This window comes from Sinocyclocheilus anshuiensis, unplaced genomic scaffold (genome assembly GCF_001515605.1).
Source record: "Sinocyclocheilus anshuiensis isolate Anshui unplaced genomic scaffold, SAMN03320099.WGS_v1.1 scaffold1083, whole genome shotgun sequence".
NCBI lineage: Eukaryota > Metazoa > Chordata > Actinopteri > Cypriniformes > Cyprinidae > Sinocyclocheilus > Sinocyclocheilus anshuiensis.
Window position 1 is genome coordinate 438,790 of NW_015544206.1, and position 22,613 is coordinate 461,402.

At 36.2% G+C, this 22,613-nt stretch overlaps 1 protein-coding gene across 1 annotated transcript in view; it reads left to right on the forward strand.

Moving 5' to 3' along the window:
- The first annotated feature begins 625 nt into the window (after window positions 1–625).
- The window catches only part of asic1a (acid-sensing (proton-gated) ion channel 1a), a 27,736-nt gene continuing 5,748 nt past the window's right edge, over window positions 626–22,613 (forward strand). Inside the window, exons 1-8 of the mRNA XM_016497490.1 lie at window positions 626–840; window positions 2,713–3,126; window positions 6,555–6,750; window positions 17,768–17,915; window positions 17,986–18,113; window positions 18,213–18,363; window positions 21,822–21,878; window positions 21,970–22,123. Of these exons, the coding sequence (XP_016352976.1) occupies window positions 2,750–3,126; window positions 6,555–6,750; window positions 17,768–17,915; window positions 17,986–18,113; window positions 18,213–18,363; window positions 21,822–21,878; window positions 21,970–22,123 (1,211 nt within the window). The 5' untranslated portion in view covers window positions 626–840; window positions 2,713–2,749. The remainder of the gene's footprint in view (window positions 841–2,712; window positions 3,127–6,554; window positions 6,751–17,767; window positions 17,916–17,985; window positions 18,114–18,212; window positions 18,364–21,821; window positions 21,879–21,969; window positions 22,124–22,613) is intronic.

Genomic DNA, 22,613 nt, shown 5'->3' on the forward strand with positions numbered 1-22,613 from the left:
TTTACATACTCCAAGGTAGGCTACGTAATAGAATACCACGGTACATGTCCAATAAACAAAATAGGCTACAATATTACAAAAACATTCCCAAAATACCATGATATTAACACAGTATTGTATAGTGTACCATATTCCTTTGATACTCAATTGCTATGTACTGCACCATAGCATTTACATACTCCAGGGTACATGGAATACCATGGTATGCAATAAACAAAATAGGCTATACTTACAAAAATGTGCCCAAAAAGTACCATGGTTGCTGCCATGGTACTATAATAGTACAAGCATAGTATTTTAGACATGTACAATTATAATACAGTACCATTGAGTACCATGTAGATACCATGGTACGTGGATTTAGGTGTCATAGTATTACAATTACTGCATCATTAACCATGGTAAAGTCGCAGTACGTTCATGATGTCGTGTAACTTATGCCATAGAAGGTACTTGTTCTGAAACCCTTGCATTACCATGGTGCATGTCTAAAAACATGGTAATACGATTGTGGTACGTTTCTTATAGTATTGTGGATTCATAATTGTGTGGGTTCACGCCCACAAAACTCCCTCCCGCCCACTCTCTCTCTCTCTCTCTCTCTCTCTCCCTCTCTCTCGCTTACACTCACGATCCTTGGCTGGCTTCCTCCATTAGAGCTTCAGGATCGTCACACGAGAGCGTCCAGCGTGCGAAGCATCATTTCCTCACAGATATGGCTTTCCGTCAGTCTGTCGGATGGACGGCGGGATCGGCTGATTTCTGCGCGAACGCCGGAGAAATGTTCGGATAACTGGCATCGCTTTTCAGGTCCAGCATCTTTCTTCTGAAGTGCTTCAGGTAAACGCTCGTGTGCTACAAGTGACGCTGCTGTTCCAATCACTGTCGCGCTTTGACTGTCTGTGGGCTTCTGTTGCGTGACACAATGTAACAAGCCCAAAAAAATCGAATCGTGATTTGGCGCGTTTCACCTGAGACTGTGCTTCTCACGAAAGGTCAACGAAAACAAGTCGCATCTCACCCTAAAATTAAAATGGGAAGATTTTTTGTACTATTATTATTATTTTTTGAGTTGTGACATTTAAAAAAAATAAAATTAAGCTTTCTCACACAATTTTCTTGATTTAAATGAGCCCAGATGTTTAGCTTTAGAGTTTTTATTCTCGTTGATGATTCTCATTAGATTTTAATGCAGTAATGAGAATTGTCCTGTACGCATTATATTTTAATTTTACTAATTAAACAAAATATTTATACATAGGCCTATTTTACAACTGAAATTATCTATCTATCTATCTATCTTATTTTGTATTATGTTAACGAGAATGGGTGCCTGCTTAATTGTTATGAAAATAATGTCACAAATTAATGCCAAAAAAGGCTCTAGTTGTCTTTATGCTAACATATTTGATTTGGGGCTGCAATATGTTGTTCTGATTATGAGATTTTCCTGTCAGCTGGTCTGTAGACTATAATTAAATGCTATTGGGAACTTGGCATAGGCAGCAAATTGCCCTTTACAAGCTCTCTGTAGGTGTCTGAACTATATACAGAGAAGAAGCATTGATGTACTGTGACTTATACTTGCACATTATGTTTTAATTTTACTACATTTCTGCTTCAGACAATGATTGACAGCCCCCCTGTTGAAGGCCCCTGATCTTGGGACATAGCTTTTTAGGGAGATGGCAAGATGGCATTGTGTTTGATAATTAGTCATTTCACTTTTTATAAACGCAGTTCTCTGAGAGTAACTTGATTTGTGTATCAGTGTTGATATTGTTAATTAAAAATAAAACTGTCAAAAACCGTTTTTATTTTTGTTAGTGAATAATAAAATATTAATATTAGATGCAAAACGTAATCTTAAAATATAGTGAACAGAATCATTTATTGTCCGTGATGGGAAATAAAATGTCAAATTGCTTCACACGATGGCTTTATACACTGTCTAAAAATCATTTTGGGAAATAAAACTGGAATAAAATATTACATATTAGATGAATAAAATATTATATTAATCAAATATGAAAATAAAAAATGAATAAAATATCATATTAGATGGAAAAATGTAAGCGAAAATTAGAAATGTTGCCTTGGAATCTAACTGAAATAAGTTGAATTTGAAGTACTCAAAAAATAAATGAAAATTAAAAATGATAAAATCATATAACAAAATGATTAAAACGTTAACTAAAATTAATATTGAAAACTGAAAATATAAATAAAGTTAATTTAAAATAAAAAGCTATAATGGTAAATTAATAATATTAAAATATAATATTAATAAGATATGAAAAATAATTAAATATTATGTCAGATTAAAAGCTTAAATGAAAATTAGAAATGTTACCTTGGAATCTAAATGAGTACTAGAAGTACTAAAATGACTTGTTGATAAAAATGAATTAAAGCTAAACTTTTAACTTAAAATCTCAAAAGCATGTAACAACATTAACTAAAAAATAAAACTGAAAATACAAAGAAAACCTCATTTAAAATAAAAAAGCTATGATGGTAAATTAATAATACTAAAAAACAACTAGTGACCTTTCACGAATCAACACTTGTGGGATTTTAACCACCAGCCTTAGAGTTTCCAGCCCACCTTAATAGTTTCATCCCAAAATTACGTCTTTGCTGAATGATCACTCATTTATGATCGCAAGAACTATTGAAGTAAAATGTGTGTCTCTGTTTTTAACGTCTTAGGGAGAGTTTCGCAGCTTTGCGGTGGAAGAACTGTGTGATGAAAACATCAGTGATGGATCTCAAAGTGGAAGCTATGGACATTGATTACGACCAGCCGCCTCCCCTCCAAGTGTTCGCTCACACCTCGACTCTACACGGCATCTCTCATATCTTCTCCTATGAGAAGATCACGGCCAAATGCTGCCTCTGGGTGGTGTTTTTCCTCAGCTCACTGACTTTTCTCATGTACGTCTGCGTCGATCGCATTCAGTTCTACCTGGAGTACCCTCACGTCACCAAGCTGGACGAGATCACGACGCCCATGATGGTTTTCCCAGCGGTGACGATTTGCAATCTCAACTCCATCCGCTTCAGCAGGATCACACGCAATGACCTGTACCACGCGGGCGAGCTGCTGGCGCTGCTCAACTCCAGGTTGGTGAATGTGTATCAGTCGAGGGGCTGTGGTTAAGTTTTAATAATGAGCATGAGTCACTCGCTCAGTAGATTATGCTCTCGTATTCCCTGCATGAATGCACAAGCACACTGGAGTGTAAATGATTAGCGTGCTTTTATTGAACTTGAGGAGCGGAAATGAAAATGCAGAGCTCTGGGAAGTCCCTGATGCTGAAGTCATGATATTGTATATATTTCTGTCGCTCCTGCCTCTTCATCCTAAGTGCTTTTCTGGCAAATTGAAAGATGCAGTCTGATTATTGTTCATTTTTTAATCGTGGAAAGTGCAGTCCAGTAGGGGTTTTGCTGCGATGCCATAGATAGAAAAAACATTTTTGGTTTCACAAAGAAACTGTCAGTGATCAAAAGGAATAGTTCACCCGAGAATTAAGGCCATTCCTCAGGCCGTCCAAGATGTAGATGAGTTTGTAGATCAGAATGGATTTGAAGAAATTTAGCATCACATCACTTGCTCACCAATGGATCCTCTGCAGTGAATGGGTGCCGTCAGAATGAGAGTCCAAACAGCTGATAAAAACATCACAGTAATCCACAACACTCAAGTCCATAAATTAATGTCTTGTGAAATGAAAAGCTGTATGTTTGTAAGAAACAAATCCATCATTAAGGCGTTTTAACTTTAAACAGTCTCTTCTGGCCAAAATACGGGCCACTAATCCATAATAACGCTTCCTCCAGTGCAGAACTCCAGTTGTCCTCTCACATCAAAATCTACCAACATATTTATTTAGGACTGTTTTGGCTTGTAAACAGTGCTTTATCTGTGCATGTTTCTCTCCTGATTCAGATGAGATGACTTTTTCACTAGAGGAAGCAATATTATTGATAGAGGAATCATATTTTAGCCAGGCAGAGACCATTGTTTAAAATGAAATAAATTAATCATTAAGACATGTTTTTATCACAAACACAGTTTTTTTGCTTAATAAGACGATGGATTACTTGTGTGGATTTTTGTGATGTTTTTATCAGCTGTTTGGACTCTCATTCTGACGGCACCCATTCACTGCAGAGGATCCATTGGTGAGCAAGTGATGTTATGCAAAATTTCTCCAAATCTGTTCTGATGAAAAAAACAAACTCATCAAACATCTTGGATGGCCTGAGTAAATTTTCAACAAATTTTCATTTTTGGGTGAACTATTCCTTTAAGAAGATTTTAATCATTTAAAGAACCTTTTTCTAATATAAAGAACCTTTTGTCCAATGGAAAGGTTCACTGGATGCTAAAGGTTCTTTACAGGACCATACATGCCAATAAAGAACCTTTATTTTTAAGAGACATGTAGACCGTGTATCATCAGATTATATGGGTCTTTTCTGGATTGCTGAAGTGCAACTCCCAAATTAAAAAATCATATTAAAATGAAATCTTTGGCATGAGAATCAGTATCCGCTTCCATCTGGCATCAGGAAGTCGTGATTTAGTTACTGCAGTGTTGTAACACCCGGCAGCTGTGATGTGATGTGGGTTTGAGTTGGACTTCAGTCACGCCTGCTTCTGCATTCCAAGTGCTTCTGCACAGTGACACACACTCTCTCTTTTTCTCAATTTTATTCTGTATTTGGTCTAGTGTGGCACTTTTCGACATGCGACTCTCCTTCTTCCTCAACGGACAGCTGAAAAGAGCATGCACAGCTTTGCTGCATCAAGGGCACAAAATAAATATTGACATTGTGCCATCATTTAGGCTCAGTTATGAGTGTAGTCAAATTGAGATTCAATCTAGAGTTTGCCTCTAAATTCTGTATGTCTTTATACTATAGAACCTGTTCTGTCATAATTTACTAAAACCTGACTTTTACTAAAATTGACTTCTTTTCTTCTGTGGAACACAAAAAAGCTGAAGAATTTTGCAACAGCTCTTTTCTTCCATAATGTGACATACATCCTAGTGTTATTCTAGTATTATTTATATACAATTTTAGCTTTTATTTTTGTATTTTCAGTTTTCAGTTTAATTTTAACTTCATTTTTAGTCGTTTTGCAATGTGCTTTTGTTTTTCATCTAATGTATATATTTTATTTCAGCTTTATTTCAGTTAACAAAAAGCTTTTTTTTATAGCTTTAGTTAATGATTTGCATAACTTTCTTCTGTGAAACATGAAGAATGAATGAAAAATATAAAAAATGTAGTAAAAAATATAAAATATAATATAAAAAATACTGAATATAGTACTCCAAATAAATTTAATTATAATTTCTATATCAGTAAGTCTGGAGTGATATGGCAGTTAATATATTAATAGATTTGAACTATACTTAGTATGAAATAAATGTATTTTAAATACATTTCTTTTTTACTACTTAATAAAAAGATCTATATACAATGAATAAACTCCATGAAATTAGCCCCAATGTTGGAAAAAGAAATGTCTATCAGTATTCCGACATGTGATGGGTTCCAACCGAAGGGACCAGATTGTTTATACCCACTTTAGAATAGGTCATTCCAGGATGACACACAAGTTTTCAATACTAGGAGAAGATCCTCTAACATGTTCTCTCTGCCAAAACCCTTTATCAATGAAGCATGTTTTATTAGATTGTGCTGGTTTTAACCCTGTGAGAGAACTTTTTTGATTCAGTCAACTCTTTCGAAGAGATTTTTAACAGAGTTATGCCAAATACATTTTTAGAGTTTTTAGTGAAAATAAATTGTAAAAACCTGATATATGACCCTGGACCACAAAACCAGTCTTAAGTGTCAGTTTTTCGAAATTGAGAACCATCTGAAAGCTGAATAAATAAGCTTTCCATTGATGTATGATTTGTTAGGATGGGACAATATTTGGCCGATATGCAACTATTTGAAAATCTGGAATCTGAGGGTGCAAAAAAATCTAAATACTGAGAAAATTGCCTTTAAAGAGTTTTGATATATTTATGGTAGGAAATTTACAAAATATCTTCATGGAACATGATCTTTACTTAACATCCTATTGATTTTTGGCATAAAAGAAAAATGTATAATTTTGACCCATACAATGTATTTTTGGCTATTGCTACAAATATACCCCAGCGACTTAAGACTGGTTTTGTGCTCCAGGGTCACATATAATTAAGCCATAAATGTTTCTCACCACAAAAGCTGGCATGACGTTAAACACAAACAAACTCTTAATAAAAAGTTCATTAAAAAAAACAATATTAAAGCAATGCATTTTGCACTAGGTTTGCCAACTTAATAAAAGCTTTAATATCCATGGAACTTTTTCATTGCATTAAAGGTTCTTTATAGTGGAAAAGGTTCATTGAAAGGTTCTTTTGGGAGCCAAAAATGGTTCTTCTACAGCATCGCTGCAATAAAACCTATTGAGAAATTTTAGTTTTAAGAGTGTACTCTCATGTTCTTCTGTTTTTTTTTGTTGCCTGTCTCTATAGACATGAGATTCGGGACGCTCACCTGGTTGAAGAAAGCGTGATGGAGGTTCTCAAGAGCAAAGCAGACTTTCGCTCCTTCAAGCCGCGACCCTTCAACATGTGGGAGTTCTATAATAGAACAGGACATGACATAAAAGACATGCTGCTCTCCTGCCAGTTCAGAGGTTCTCCGTGTCGACCCGAAGACGTCAGCGTGGTGAGGCACTCTAGGGATGCACAGTGATAGATTTCTTTGAGCTCTTTTCACTTCAAGTCCCATTCTGCAGCCCTGGTGTATTTATTTGATGCAAATCTCTCGAAGCGCTCAAGGCTTTTTCTAGGTTTCAGCCAAATGCTGGGGTGTGATATTTGACAGTCCAATCATTTACGCCGCTGGAATGAAGTTTGTAGTTCTCGAGATTTCCCAGGGTTCACATTGTGCTGTTGAGTTGTTTTATGGCTTTCATTTCAGCAACACTAACAAAAAGCAACAAAAAAATACCCTTTTCTTTTAATGTGTCCATCTACATGGTACAACCAGAGCTCAACTGTAAGGATGGCATGATGGCCTGAGGCTAATGTGAGGGAGGTTTGGCCAGAACTGTCAATTCAGTTCAGTTTGCGTGTAGAGTATACTGATTTGCTTCTTAAGAAACATTTCTTACTTTGATCAATTAATGAATTCAAAAGACCATGAAAGTTCAAAAGACAAGCCTTTCTATCACCAACTGTAGCTTGCAGAGTTGTTTTTTCTGATGGTTTGATGCATTACCTGAAAAAAAAAAGTTATTTGAGCAAGTAAGTATCCATCAGAATAGTAGCAGAAATTTCTATTCTTTAAAAGACATAAACATGCAAAATATATATTTTCATATTGTAGGCTTTCCGTATTGAATCGTGTCAAGTAAGAACACAGTTTTGTTTATCTTTGCCCAGAAAATCTTCTGTATGGCTTTGGGGTCCTATTATGCTTTTTCACTTTTTCAACTATAGTTAGTCTGTAATGTTGCTGTTTGAGCATAAAAAAGATCTGGGAGAGAGGTGTTGTAGTAATGTAAAATATGTGAAAAATAATGTGTTTTTCGAACAACCTAGTATGAGAGCCTGTTCCAGTACACCCCCAAAACAAAATCAAGGCTTTGTAAAAGAGCATAATTAGGACCCCTTTAAAGAAGATGGTAAATTAAAATGTTTGCCAGGGCAAATGCATTTATGTGTGTGGCAGATACTTTTGTCAAAACAAATTAAAAGATTTGATCTGTGAAGTGTTTTCTGGGAATCAAACCCATGACCTTGGCAGTGCTAGTACCAGGCGCTTCCAATTGAACTACAGGAATGCAAATTAAAGTCTGTCAAATCTGAACTGCAATAAGTAAAAATTTGAACTATTGACCCGACCACTGCAGCGGAAAATAAACATGAATACCAAGTTTTTTTGTGCATGTCAAGTCAAGTCAAGTCACCTTTATTTATATAGCGCTTTTAACAATACAGATTGTGTCAAAGCAACTGAACAGCATTAATTAGGAAAATAGTGTATATGTGCCATGTGCCATGTAGTCTTTTAAGCACATTGAAAAGAAATTGGTGTATGCTTACTTTGAAACAGTTTTAACTCAGAAATGACTTATTTTACAAATATTTACAAAGAAAGTAAACAAGTAACAATGAATTAAAAATGAAATTCTAACTTTTTTCCTCTGAATTCTCAGATTTGGGGAAAAAAGTTTGAATTGTGAAATAAAAAACTCAGAATTGCGAAAAAAGTCTGAAGTGTGAGATATAAGCTAAGAATTGTGAGAAAAAAAGTCAGAATTATGAGATATAAATTCTGAATTGTGAGGGGAAAAGTCTGAATTGTGAGGTATAAACTCAGAAGAGCGAGGAATAAGTCTAAGGGTGCTTTCACACTTGGTTCGATTGCTTGGTCCGAACCCGAGTTCGATTGCTCCCCCCTCCCCCTGCCCCCGCTGGACTGTGTTCACATTATATTATTTGGGTCCGAACCGCAGTTCGTTTGCGTCATCAAGCCAGCAGCTGTTTACACCGTTGCTTAGTAACGATGGCACAGGAGAAGACGGCAAAATGTGTAGCATTGCTCTCTTCAATTTTATATATATGCTTTTGAACCGTTGGTTTTGTTTCCAAAGCTTCAGTACATAACGGCACTTACGTCTGCCTTACGGACTCGGGTACGGTTCGTGGGTGCACACCCGAGTTCTGAAGACAGCGTTCACATCATCCAAACGTACCGAACTCTGACGTCAATCGAACACGGGTGCGGACCAAAAGTGCTAGTGTGAAAGCACCCTAAATTGCGAGAGATAAACTCAGAATTGTAAGAAATTGTCTGCGTTACGAGATGTAAACTCAGAATTGTAAGAAATTGTCTGCGTTACGAGATGTAAACTCAGAATTGTGAGAAAATTGTCTGCGTTACGAGATGTAAACTCAGAATTGTATGAAAATTGTCTGCGTTACGAGATGTAAACTCAGAATTGTGAGAAAATTGTCTGCGTTACGAGATGTAAACTCAGAATTGTGAGAAAATTGTCTGCGTTACGAGATGTAAACTCAGAATTGTGAGGAAATTGTCTGCGTTACGAGATGTAAACTCAGAATTGTGAGGAAAAAAGTCAGAATTGTGAGATATAAACTCAGAATTGCAAGGAATAAGTCTAAATTGCAAAATATAAAGTCAGAACTGCAAGGAATAAGTCTAAATTGTGAGATATAAACTCAGAATTGTGATAAAATTGTCTGCGTTATGAGATGTAAACTCAGAATCAGGAAAAAAGTCAGAATTGTGAGATATAAACTCTGAATTGTGAGGAATAAGTCTAAATACGAGATATAAACTCAGAAATGAATTGAATATAAAAGTTTGAATTGACCCTTCACAAAGATAACACATAACGCAGTTAATGTCCGACAAGCCATGCCGTTCTCACGCCACACATCGTGTTCTCACACAGAGAAAATACATTGCGGAGCAAAGAGGAAACTGACAACGCGCTGACAGACAAGACAGAGCATGTTATTTTGGTGTAAAACAAAGCCTCAGCTTTCAAATTTTGTCATTTTTTAAGAAATTCAAACAGTAAATACCATTTATGGCTCCTTATTTGTCGTGACCGACTGCTGTAGAGCCTCAGTTTAAGCAGCGCATGAACCGATCATCTCTTGCTCTATACTAGTTAAAGCGCAAAATAAACATGAACGAACATCAGAAGGTATTTTATTTCAGCCACGGAAAGATGTCAGTACACACAATTTTTCAAGTTCAAGTCCACCGATGTTAATCTACTCTCCTGTCTGGTTTGTTTGTCGGACAAAATGGCGGATATGGTGTTATGATTGGTTGGATCGCCTGTCAATCAAGCTCCATGCGAAGGGTCAGTTGTAAGATTAAATAGTCACAATTACCTTTTTTTATAATTTTACCAAATTTTTTATCCCATGGAGTAAACAAGCATCCATAACCTTCTTCTAAAACCTACTCCAGTAATCTTTTGTTTTATTTACAACCTTGAAAAATCTTTTTTTACAGTGTACTTGCCATGCATATAATACCAAGATACATGCATGTGGTGATGATTCAATACTATATACTGTATATCAGTGTACCATGGTATTACCATATGAAACCACTACTACAGTACTTTTTGTGTCTGAGAAGCCAGTGACTCGGACCTAAATGTTTAACTGTAAGCGATGAGAGCAGATGTGAGCAGCAGCTCATTACTGAAAACTAGCGTCAGAGCAAGAGTTCACTATGACACTATGAGGACTATGGTGCTGAAAAGGTTGCTTTGGTGATGTAACCAACCATGTTTCTCTCCAAGTTTCCATGGCGACATGTGGAACTGACTCCCCCCATCCCCATCTGAAGTCTTTTGTGTGTGTTGGTGATAATGCCCTACTTACCCAAATGCCAACATGAGCATATTGTACAGGGATTTTTCCATCTCTAAATATAAATGCTTGTATAACAGCATTAGTAGTTCCCTGATGAGCAAAGAGTCTCCCAAAACCTCTGCATGTTTCTTATTCCCCGATGACTTTAGCTCACCTTCCATGCCAGGCTTTTGAAGAAAGCCTACAATCTCGCTTGCCCTAGGCCACTTTAAAAACTCCCACAGCATGGTTCAAAATACCCTGCAGCCTTGAAAATAGGTCAGTGTTAAATATCAGAGATGGTGTGTTGTGTGAGAGAGGGTGTCTGGGACAGTCTCTTCTTTATCTCTGTCTTTACTGACTCAGTGCTTTGGGAAAAAATAGCCCAGTGAAGTGCACCAGAGTTTTTGTAATTGTTAATGGAATTGGAGAGATGGCTCTCCTCGGTCTGTCTTCATGGCCAGCCGGCTCTATTTTGTGGTTTTCATCCCTGCGTAGCTACAATTAAATGCTTGATGGGTTTCGTTCTGGGAGGGGAATTGCTTGCTTCATTGGCCTTGATGACGGAAGTCATTTGGCTCAAATGTTGTTTATATACTCTCCAAACTGCTTTATTTGGCGCTTTCCACAAATAGGGTGAACTTGGTGATTTTTTAAATATTTTTTTTTAATCACTGAAGGCAGAAATCTTGTCCAAGTTTTCACAAAAGTAACTAGTTCTTTAAAAAACTTGAAATATCTGATGATTTTCTTGATCTGTCATCAGAGGTCTTGATTTTCTGTTCCGTATCTGTAATTTCTGTATCATCATTTTATCTGTTGAATTGATATTTAATTAATTGTAGTAAAAAGCTGTTTTATAAGCTCTTATTTTAATAATTTCAAAACGTAATATTTAGCTGTCTCACATTTTGTGCAATAAGTGATCTCTGTTATGCCACAAATTTCCTGCCATTTCTAATACTATTTAAAAATGTAACGCCCAACAATTAACATAATTTGGACTTTTTGAAAAACATGGGAAAACAAGTAAATAATAATAATAATAATGTTGCACAGATTAATTAAATCGATCAAAAATGACAGTAAAGACATTTAGAATGTTACAAAAAAATCTGTTCTTTTGAATTTTCTATTTATTAAAGAATCTTGAAAATCTCAGTTTCCACAAAAATATGAAGCGGCACAACTGTTTTCAACATTAATAATAAGAAGAAATGTTTCTTGAGCAGCAAATCAGCATATTAGAATGATTTCTGAAGGATCATGTGACACTGAAGACTGGAGTAATGATGCTGAAAATTCAGCTTTGAATCACAGGAATAAATTACCTTTTAAAACATATTCAAATATAAAAGTTATTTTAAATTGTTATAATATTTCACAATTTTACTTTATTTTGGGTCAAATAAATGCAACCTTGGTAAGCATAAGAGAAACCATAAAATACTAGCCGACATGTAATAAAATATAGAGCTGCGTGAGAAAAAGAACAGATCACAGTCACACACGTCCCCTTTTCTGCATGGAGATTTCTTTAATATCCAAAGTCAATGTTTCAGATCTTCAGCCACAGATGAATAAATGATTGTGCAATGAATAATCTCACATGGTAATGAGACAGTGATTAAAGTGCCTTTGCATGCCGTCTGTGCTCCCACCCCACGTAAATTATGTTTACAGCAAATCATGACAGATAATTGGACTCCAGAGTGTTGCCGAAGGAGAGACCGGGTGACGGTGGTGGTGGGGGTGTTTGCATAAAGAATGAAGACCAATGAGAAATGCACAGGCTATCAAACACTAGGTGACTAATCTATGCATCTTTAACACAGTTACCCATTAAATTATTTTAAGACGTACATTAAAAAGCTGGTAGTGACAAAATAAGGAACTGACATTTGTTTCTAAAGTTTTTACTTGGCATTTTATGCTGATGCAATAATTCATGCAAAGAACAGTTTGCAGACATTCAGAAATGAGTGCTGCTTGCTTGTGCAATGCCAGTCATTGCCACGATAATAAGATATTGTTATCCAGTTGCTAGGGTGTTCTAAGTGTTGCTATGCAAATGTTAGGGTGTTCTGGTGGTTGAAGGTTGTTTTTATTTATGTGACATATCAAGGAGAGGTGTGCTATTACTTTTCTAAGCAACCAGACTGTTTCGCCCAAGGATGAAAAGTATTGTTGGTGAAAAATGGCAATGCTTTACAATAAGGTCCCATTATTTAAAGGAATAGTAAATCCAAAAATGAATATTTGCTGGGAATTTACTCGCCCTCAGGTCATCCAAGGTGTAAATGAGTTTGCAGAAATGTAGCATTACGTCACTTGCTCACCAATGGATCCTCTGCGGTGAATGGGTGCCGTCAGAATGAGAGTCCAAACAGCTGATAAAAACGTCACAATAATCCACAAGTAATCCACACCACTCCAGTCCATCAATTAACAACTTGTGAAGCGAAAAGCTGCATGTTTGTAAGAAACAAATCCATCATTAGGACATTAAATGTAAACCATTGCTTCTGACCAAAATATGAGTCCTTTATCCATAAGGAAAATTCCACCCCCTGTTGTCCTCTCGCATCAAAATCCACCAACATATTTGTTTAGAACTGTTTTGGACTGTTTTTGCTTGTAAACTGTGTTTGATCTGTGCACATTTCTCTCCTGATTCAGATAAGACGACTTTACAGTGGAGAAAGTGAAAAGACTTTAGCCAGAAGCAACAGTTTGAAATTAAAAATACCTAAATGATGGATTTGTTTCTTACAGTAGCTTTTCACTTCACAAGATGTTAACTGATGGACTGGAGTGATGTGGATTACTTGTGGATTATTGTGATGTTTTTATCAGCTGTTTGGACTCTCATTCTGACGGCACCCATTCACCGCAGAGGATCCATTGGTGAGCAAGTGACGTAATGCTACATTTCTCCAAATCTGTTCCCATGAAGAAACAAACTCAGCTACATTTAATTTGACTTGAGCCAGTAAAAAAACACCTAGCAACATCTCTGCACACTATCAACTGCATAGCAATGTAATGGTAACAACTTTTTAACAGTCAATCATCCAGAAGTTTTGTGGATAAATATCCCCCAAAGTTTTTATTCTTTAGTCTTGTTTTCAGTTTATCAGCCAGTGGACATGATCATCCAGATCAGTCTGTTTCTCTCCATGCCAGTGTCCTCCATCTATCTTTCTCTCTGCTGTTTTACTGGTGTAATTATTTCTCCTCAGCTCCTGCGGCGCACAGGTCTCTCATGCACCGGGGATTTAAATCAGGCGGTTATGTCGGGCAGATCTGGCCTCATGAGGACCCGCATAGCCATGATTCAAGCAGTCAGACAGATTGAAAGGGGAAAAAAATGCTACAGGGTTTGTGCCTTTAGACAACAAATCTGATCCCGTCCTGATGAACAAAACTGCCTAAGGTGGTTTGTGCTGGTTTCACAAACTGGCCTAGCTGACAAGTGCCCCAAACCTTCTGAAAACCAGGAAAACAGTGCTGCTTTTCAGTTTGGCAAGGCTGGATGATCTTTTTTTTTTTTTTTTTTAGCAGAATGATCTAAGCTGGTTAGCTGTCACAGCGAGATGTCGGTATACATTTGTGCATTAATGTTCTTGAGTGATACTGAGTTAAACTGCAGAATGTTTCTTTTTTTCTGTTTTTTAGGTTTTTTTCTATGTGAACGTGCTAACTAAATGGATGTGTTTGAACTGTTATGATGCATCTCGCTGTCTTGTGCCATGAATGCGGTATTTTTAGGATGTTGTGTCTGTATGTAGAGTTAAAAACACATTTCAAGACCGCTCCAGAGAATTTGTTTTGCTCAGAGATGTTGTATTGTCTGAGATGGTTCCTCTCTTTCTTAGTAAAATAAAAATACATACAAATAAGACCGTTTTTGACATACTGTAGGAGCATACAGCTATAAAATCATTGTGGGTAGATGCTCAAATTTCGTCTTGAAAGAAATTGAGAAATATTTGAGATCATAATAAGATCTCTTAAGATTGTTTGCTTAAATTAGTATTTTGGCAAATCTGGGTACAGTTTGAGACATTTTTGAGATTTGGGTTTTTGTTAGGAGAAAAATCTTAGAAACCCGATACTTATAAAAATCTGATTTCTTTAATGCTTTTGAAAGTCTCTTTTGCTCACTAAGGCTGCATTTATTTGTTTAAACGTTACAGTAAAAACAGTAGTATTCTGAAATAAAATAACTGCTTTGTATTTGAACATAACTGAAAAAACTGAATTTTCAGCAGTCTTCAAAGTCACATGATCCTTCAGAATCATTCAGATATGCCAATTTGCTGCTCAAGAAACATACGTATATTATTATTATCTGTAAAAAGGAATGGCTACTGGTAGCTCTTCTTCCTGGTTGTTAATTGGTTGATAACAAACCCACTACGGAGCGTCCGGTTAGAGACTTTAACACAGATGATCAGGTATGCGGGAATAACCCATTTATTGTCACCACAAACTCAGTACACTGAAGACATCTCGGTTTTCTACAAATTAAAGATAAAAGAAAAATATATAAGTACAAATAACAAATAACAGTGGTCACAATAAATATAATAACACAATATTTGCACAAAGAATATATTAAATAAACCATATGATGATTAAATGGCAGATAGATTATGTCTTCTAAACATAACGGTAATATATGCGAGGAAACTAGTATGTAAACACACACGAACATCTTCCACGCTAGTTCGTCTTTGTCACTCGCATACATTAACTTATAAACACTCGGAGCAGTTAAATGTTCACAAACAATGCAGAAAGCAATGGATGAACAGACTGTTACTTACTTTATAGGCACGCACACAACTTTAGCAAAGATAAATCGCTACAGTACTGCTAGCATCCGTCCGCTTTCCCGATCGTTCTAACTCAGTTCAGTGGGCGGGACCGCTGACCTGCGCATCCTGCCCGGAGCGCTGATTGGCTCGCGGGATGGATGCTGCGTCTGAGTCGACTGTAGTGTATTGCAAGGGAAACTAAGACACATGAATATAACCTGTGTGTGGCCTTTTTTACATTATCACTGCTGAAAACATTGTGGAAATAATGATACATTTATTTTTGGGATTCTTAAATGTAATAGAAAGTTCAAAAGAACATTGTTTATTTGAAATAGAACTATTTTGTAACGTCATAAAAGTCTTTAGTGTCCCTTTTGATCAATTTAAAGTGCCCCTATTATGGGTAATGAAAAATTCATATTTTGGTTTTGGTATTCGCTCAACGATTCATTTTTCCAAGCCCCTCCTTTGCGTGACGCTAATCTGCGGTGATTGTTCCGATTGGTCTCATTTTCATTTCATCATGCCTCTAATGCCTGATAAAGCAGCGTTTGTGAGCGCAGTGCTGCTTTGTGTACAGCATTACCAGGGAAACCGCTATTTTTACCGCTCCAAAAGCGGCACCTAGTGGCAAAGAATGAATTTGCATCTTCATTCAGACCAACACGAAAAGACCAACAAGTGGGCGGGCAATATGCTAATGTTTCACTTTGACGTCAACATGAAACAGCTTGGGATTCATTTTAAAAACGACTCGTTTCAATGATTCAGTCGACTTTCTTTTGAGAGACAATAACTTTATACACGGTGCACTTTCAGATTTAAAACTTTGCAGGATGTTTTCATTCACTTAGAGCTGTGTTACACACTGCATGAATGGGAAGTGGAGTTGTGGGAATGCAGTTACACACTGCATGGGGGAAGTCGTGGCCTAATGGTTAGAGAGTCGGACTCGTAACATAAAGCAAGAAGAAGAAGACGTCTCACTCGCCTGCTGTCGAGAACGCGCTCAGGAGGACGCGCTGAGTTCACTAATGGATGCTGGTGTGGACAGCAGGGGAGGTCAATTTGACGCAGGTCTGACTGCTCACAGGAAACCTCTCAGGATCTCCTGCTATGTTTTCAACACAGATGGAGTCGTACTCAAAGGGAAATGTCTTGAAACACATTAACGAATCAAAGAGAACACAGCGAGAGGACCGAGTCCGGTGTGTGTTCGTGCAAGCGTTTCTGTGTTTTTCAGACTCTGTCTGGTCTCTGTTTCCATAGGAACCGGCTCCCTTTAATAACTCTCAGCTGGTCTACAATGAACTTTAAAAATGTTTTATTCCTCTCTTGCTCTCTCATTGGTTATGTCTCGTGTCAGATTTCAAGAATAGGGTTTTACAGTGTGCAGAATTGTTACAACTCTTGTAATATCTCTTTATTTCGTTCAGATCGTTTCAGTGTAGCTGCACGTCTTTTCTGACAGCAGGGGAAAACCAAAAATGAAAACCATAAAAAGCAACTGCCATGTTAAGATAGTGCTTATTATTTGGCCTGTGAAGCTGGAAGATTAAATATTGTGGAAATCTTAATACATTTTGACTGTTTCAGCCAGGTAATATATTGTGTAATATAATATGATCAGAGTCTGGAAGCAAAAGCAGTTGAGAACCAGTCGAAAATCTTGAATAGAAATCATTATTTATTTGTCTCATGATCCCCACATTACAAAAGTTATTATTTAGCATTTTTGTCAAGTTATCTTGACCAAATAAGCTGCGCAATATACAGTATATAAATGTTGCCAAGAACACATTAAATTGATTCAAAGTGACAGTAAAGACATTTGTAATGTTACAAAAGATTTCTATTTCAAATAAATGCTGAAATATGAAGCTGTTTTATTTCAACATTGATAATAATAAGAAATATTTATTGACCAATAAATCATTTCTGAAGGATCATGTGACACTGCATGGAGCAATGGCTGCTGAAAATTCAGCTTTGCATCACGGAAATAAATTCTATTTTAAAATATATTCAAATAGAAAATGGCTATTTTAAATTGTAATAATATTTCAGAATATTAAAATGACAATTTACTGTATTTCTAGTCAAATAAATGCAGCCTTGGTGAGCAGAAGAGACTTACCAACCCCAAACATTTGAATGTTGAATATAAAAATACCAAATATATTATAGAAAATTTATATTTATTTATCGTTTTTTTGTTACTGTAGTATATGAACCATCTGATGAGGTAGATTATTTATTAATTTATTTATTTAGACCTAAATAGTGAAAAAGAAACACTCAAATATTCTTCCCAAACTAAGCAGACTTTGGCACGGGCAAGCATCTCTCACATTATCTTCAAATTATGTCAAATAAAAGGTTTTCTGTGTAAGAAATGGCACTGAAAATGCCGCTATTTCCACTCTTTGGCCCAATAGAAATAAACAACAAAATTAGAGACAAAACATTAATATAAAAGGTATGCATTAGTTTCCTTCTGTGTGTTTTCAGGTATTCACACGTTACGGGAAATGTTACAGCTTTAACTCGGGTAACACCGGCGCGCCGCTGGTCAGCGTGAAGGGAGGGATGGGAAACGGCCTGGAGATCATGCTGGACATTCAGCAAGACGAATATTTACCTGTGTGGGGAGAGACAGGTGAGACTGCACGAGGAACAAACAGATCATGCTATATTCTTCCTCTCACTCTCTCTTTTTCCTCTCACAGACGACTTGTCGTTTGAGGCGGGAATCAAAGTTCAGATTCACAGTCAGGACGAGCCTCCATTTATAGATCAGCTGGGCTTCGGAGTCGCACCAGGATTCCAGACGTTCGTTTCTTGCCAAGAGCAGCGAGTGGGTGTCATGTTAATACGCACTTTAAATTGAGTTTTTTTCTGTTGTTGTTGCTTTGTTTTGTTTTGTTTTTTTACACTAGTACTATTTATTTTCCAGCTGGTGTACCTTCCTGCTCCATGGGGCAGCTGCAAGTCGACCCCGCCGAGCTCGGATTACTTCAAAGCGTACAGTATCAGCGCCTGTCGAACAGACTGCGAGACGCGCTACCTGGTGGAAAACTGCAACTGCCGTATGGTGCATATGCCTGGTGAGTCACTGCACCGATTACAGCAGCACTTCACATTCCAAGAGTCCATGAAATGGTGAACAGGTTCATTTATTGTTTGTGCTGTGAAATTAAATCTCAAATTGCTTCACATGATGGCTTTATCTACTGTCTATCAGTTTTGTTATTACTAAATTACTAAAAACTAAAACTATTAAAAATATATATTTGGTAATTGAAATAAAGCTGAAATAACATAAATATTAGATGAAAAACTAAAACTTAAATGAAAATTAGAAATGTTTTCTTAGCAGCTAACTGAAATAAGTTGAAGTACTAAAATTACAAAAATAACACGCTATATACTATATTCCACTATATATATATATAAGCTATATACCACAAGCTATAAATATATAAAAAGTTAATAAAAATGGCAAAAGTACATGATAAAATGATGAAAACTTAAACTGAACTTAAAATACAAATAGGAAATATAAAATTGAAAAGCAAATTCTAAATTTCAACAAATACTGTAATATATAAATAATACTAAAACATCAGTGTCTTCTGTTATCAGTGTTGTTGCTGTTGACTAAAACTATTGAAGTGATTTTGATAATTGAAATAATGCTGAAATAAAATAAAATAGCTTAATATTAGTTGGTAACAAAAGGAAATTGAAATAAATAAGGTGAAGTACTAAAATTGCTTCAACTAAAACTGAAATAAAAAAGAATTTACTAAATATTACAAAAACTAATAAAAAATTGCAAGAGCACATAAAATGACTAAAATTACATTTAAAATATAAAAATAAAAGCTAATTCAACATATTACTAAATACAATAACAGTATATAAATAAAATAATACTAAAATTACGCTGTCTATGGCCTTCTCATTTTCTTAATGCATTTATATAATGGGACTGAAACCACACATCCTCACCTTTATACAGTCTTTAATGATAGCACGCATATAGTTACAGTAATTGTGCTTAATAATCACATTTATAACATACTAGCAGGTATTTTGATGTGTACTTGTATAAGTACTTCAAGTATCTGTCTCTAAAAAGCAGCTGAGTTCCCAGCTGCTTTGAGGTCAAGTTAATCAAGCCAGTGAAACCAAATTAAACCTGCTCCTGTTAAACCGCCACTGGCACTGAAATGCAATTTAGTTGATTACAAAAAGCTAAATTAACATATATTAGTGTGGGATTTTAACTCGAGGCAATTTATATCTTCAGTAAGGAATCTGGCCATTGAATATTCGTTATGATGCGCAAGAACACTGTAAAAAAATGAAGATAATGGGAGAACTTATGATTTTACTAAATGTTACAAAATGTTACAAATCTTATGATTTTACGAAATGTAGCCACACTTATTTATTTGATTTTACATGTGTATTTATGAACTAGCGTTATTTAAGTATTATTTGTATGGTATTATAGTATGAAGATAATGGGATATGAATAATGGGAATGAAGATAATGGGAGAACTTATGATTTTACTAAATGTTACAAATCTTATGATTTTACGAAATGTAGCCACACTTATTTATTTGATTTTAAATGTGTATTTATGAACTAGTGTTATTTAAGTATTATTTGTATGGTATTATAGTACTTTTATGTTTTGAGTTTATTTTTATATTTTCAATTTTAATTTTTAGTTTACGTTTTAGTCATTTTGTTATGTGCTTTTGACAGTTTATTCGTTTTTTGGTAACACTTTACAATAAGGTCTGATTTGTTAACATTAGTTAATGCATTAACTAACATGAACTAATAATGAGCAATGTATTTTACAGTATTTATTGTAGTTATTAGTTTATAAAAAATGTTCATGTTAGTTCACAGTGCATTAGCTAATAATGACAAATACAACTTTAGATTTTAGTAATGCTTTAGTAAGTGTTGCGATTAACATTAACTAAATAAATAAATAAAAATAAATGCTTTAGAATTATTTTTCATTGGTAGTTCATGTAAACTAGGGAAACCTTACTGTAAAGTGTTACCATTTATATATATATATATACAGTGGTGTGAAAAAGTGTTGGCCCCCTTCCTGATTTCTTATTTTTTTGCATGTTTGTCACACTTTAATGTTTCAGATCATCAAACAAATTTAAATATTAGTAAAAGATAACAAAAGTGAACACAACATGCAGTTTTTAAATTAAGGTTTTTATTATTAAGGGAAAACAAAATCCAAAACTACATGGCCCTGTGTGAAAAAGTGTTTGCCCCCTAAACCTAATAACTGGTTGGGTCACCCTTAGCAGCAACAACTGCAATCAAGCGTTTGCGATAACTTGCAATGAGTCTGTTACAGCGCTGTGGAGGAATTTTGGTCCACTCATCTATGCAGAATTGTTGTAATTCAGCCACATTGGAGGGTTTTCGAGCATGAACCGCCTTTTTAAGGTCATGCCACAGCATCTCAATAGGATTCAGGTCAGGACTTTGACTAGGCCACTCCAAAGTCTTCATTTTGTTTTTCTTCAGCCATTCAGAGGTGGACTTGCTGGTGTGTTTTGGATCATTGTCCTGCTGCAGAACCCAAGTTCGCTTCAGCTTGAGGTCACGAACAGATGGCCGGACATTCTCCTTCAGGATTTTTTGGTAAACAGCAGAATTCATGGTTCCATTTATCACAGCAAGTCTTCCAGGTCCTGAAGCAGCAAAACAGCCCCAGACATCACACTACCACCACCATATTTTACTGTTGGTATGATGTTCTTTTTCTGAAATGCAGTGTTACTTTTACACCAGACGTAATGGGACACACACCTTCCAAAAAGTTCAACTTTTGTCTCGTCAGTCCACAGAATATTTTCCCAAAAGTCTTGGGGATCACCAAGATGTTTTCTGGCAAAACTGAGGCTATTTATATTATATATTTTGTATTTAGCTTTATTTTTACTTCAGGTTTAATTTTCGTGATTTTAATCCTTCAACTTAAACGTATTTGTTTCAGTTAGTTGCCACGTTTACGTTTTTCATCTCTTATTTTTATTTCATTTTACTTTTTATTTTATTTTATTTCAGCTTTATTTCAATGAACAAAAACTGTTTTAATAGTCACCTTTTGAGAAAAGGCAGGAATTTTGAACACTAAGTTCACACAGGAAATAAAAACTCTGTCATCATTTAATCACCCTAATGTCCATCCAAGTCCATATGACCGTTTTTCTTTTGTGTAGTTTGTTTTATACAATGTTTTCTTCTCCATATAATGAAAGCGAATTTCTGGTGTGCTGGCAAGCTCCAAAAAGTATATAAAAACATAATAAAAGTACATAGAGAGGCATGAACTACACCATGTCTTCTGAAGCCTCACAGCAGCTTTGTATTGGAAACATCAATTAAGTCAAAACATTTACACAAAATATATACAACAGGAGATTTGGAACAACATGCGGGAGAAAATGATGACAGAATTGATTTTTATCCCAATAATGATACTTAGACATTTACTGCCCCTGCAGGTGATGCGCAGTACTGCACTCCTGGGCTATATAAAGAATGTGCACATCCAGCACTAGGTAAGTTAACTTTTATCATGAATGACAGTTTATCTTTCCGATGAGCCATGATTTCAATGTTTGCAGTGCTATAATTTATCTTATTACACAGATTTCCTGGTGGAGAGAGACAGCGATTACTGCTCATGCGAGACTCCGTGCAACATCACGCGCTACAGTAAAGAGCTGTCTTTCGTCAAGATCCCCAGCAAAGCATCGGTCAAATACCTCGCAAAGAAGTACAGCAAATCTGAGAAATACATAACGTGAGTGTTACATAAGCATTGATTGCTTTGTTACCTCGGTCACATACAGTATTACCTGTTCCCTTTCAGTCAGTCACGTTCGACGTTACGTCAGTTGTGACTGACGAATTGGGATCTCGCCCGAGAGCCCAATCACCTTCGAGTGTTAACTAAACAAGCCAATGACAGTTGGCGTGCGTGTTTCGCCACGCGCACCCCGCCCCGCAGCGCGGGTATAAAAGGAGAGCGCGTGCAAACGCACATCAGCTTTTCGCTTCAGAGCCGAGCCTTCTGCTAGGACGAATCTCCACGAGTGTCTGTAAAGAAACAGCCTGGCGTTGGTGTTACGGCGCATCAGCGGGGGTTGCCATTCAGTGCTGCTCATCTTCGGCGTGCTGCAGCTGCCATTCTGCGGTCTCGCCGCGACCGCCCCTGGGCGCTTCAGCACTCTCTCTAAAAGAGTGTTTCCTTTTTTTCCTAAAAGAGCAAATATCTAAAAGAGCTCCACGAG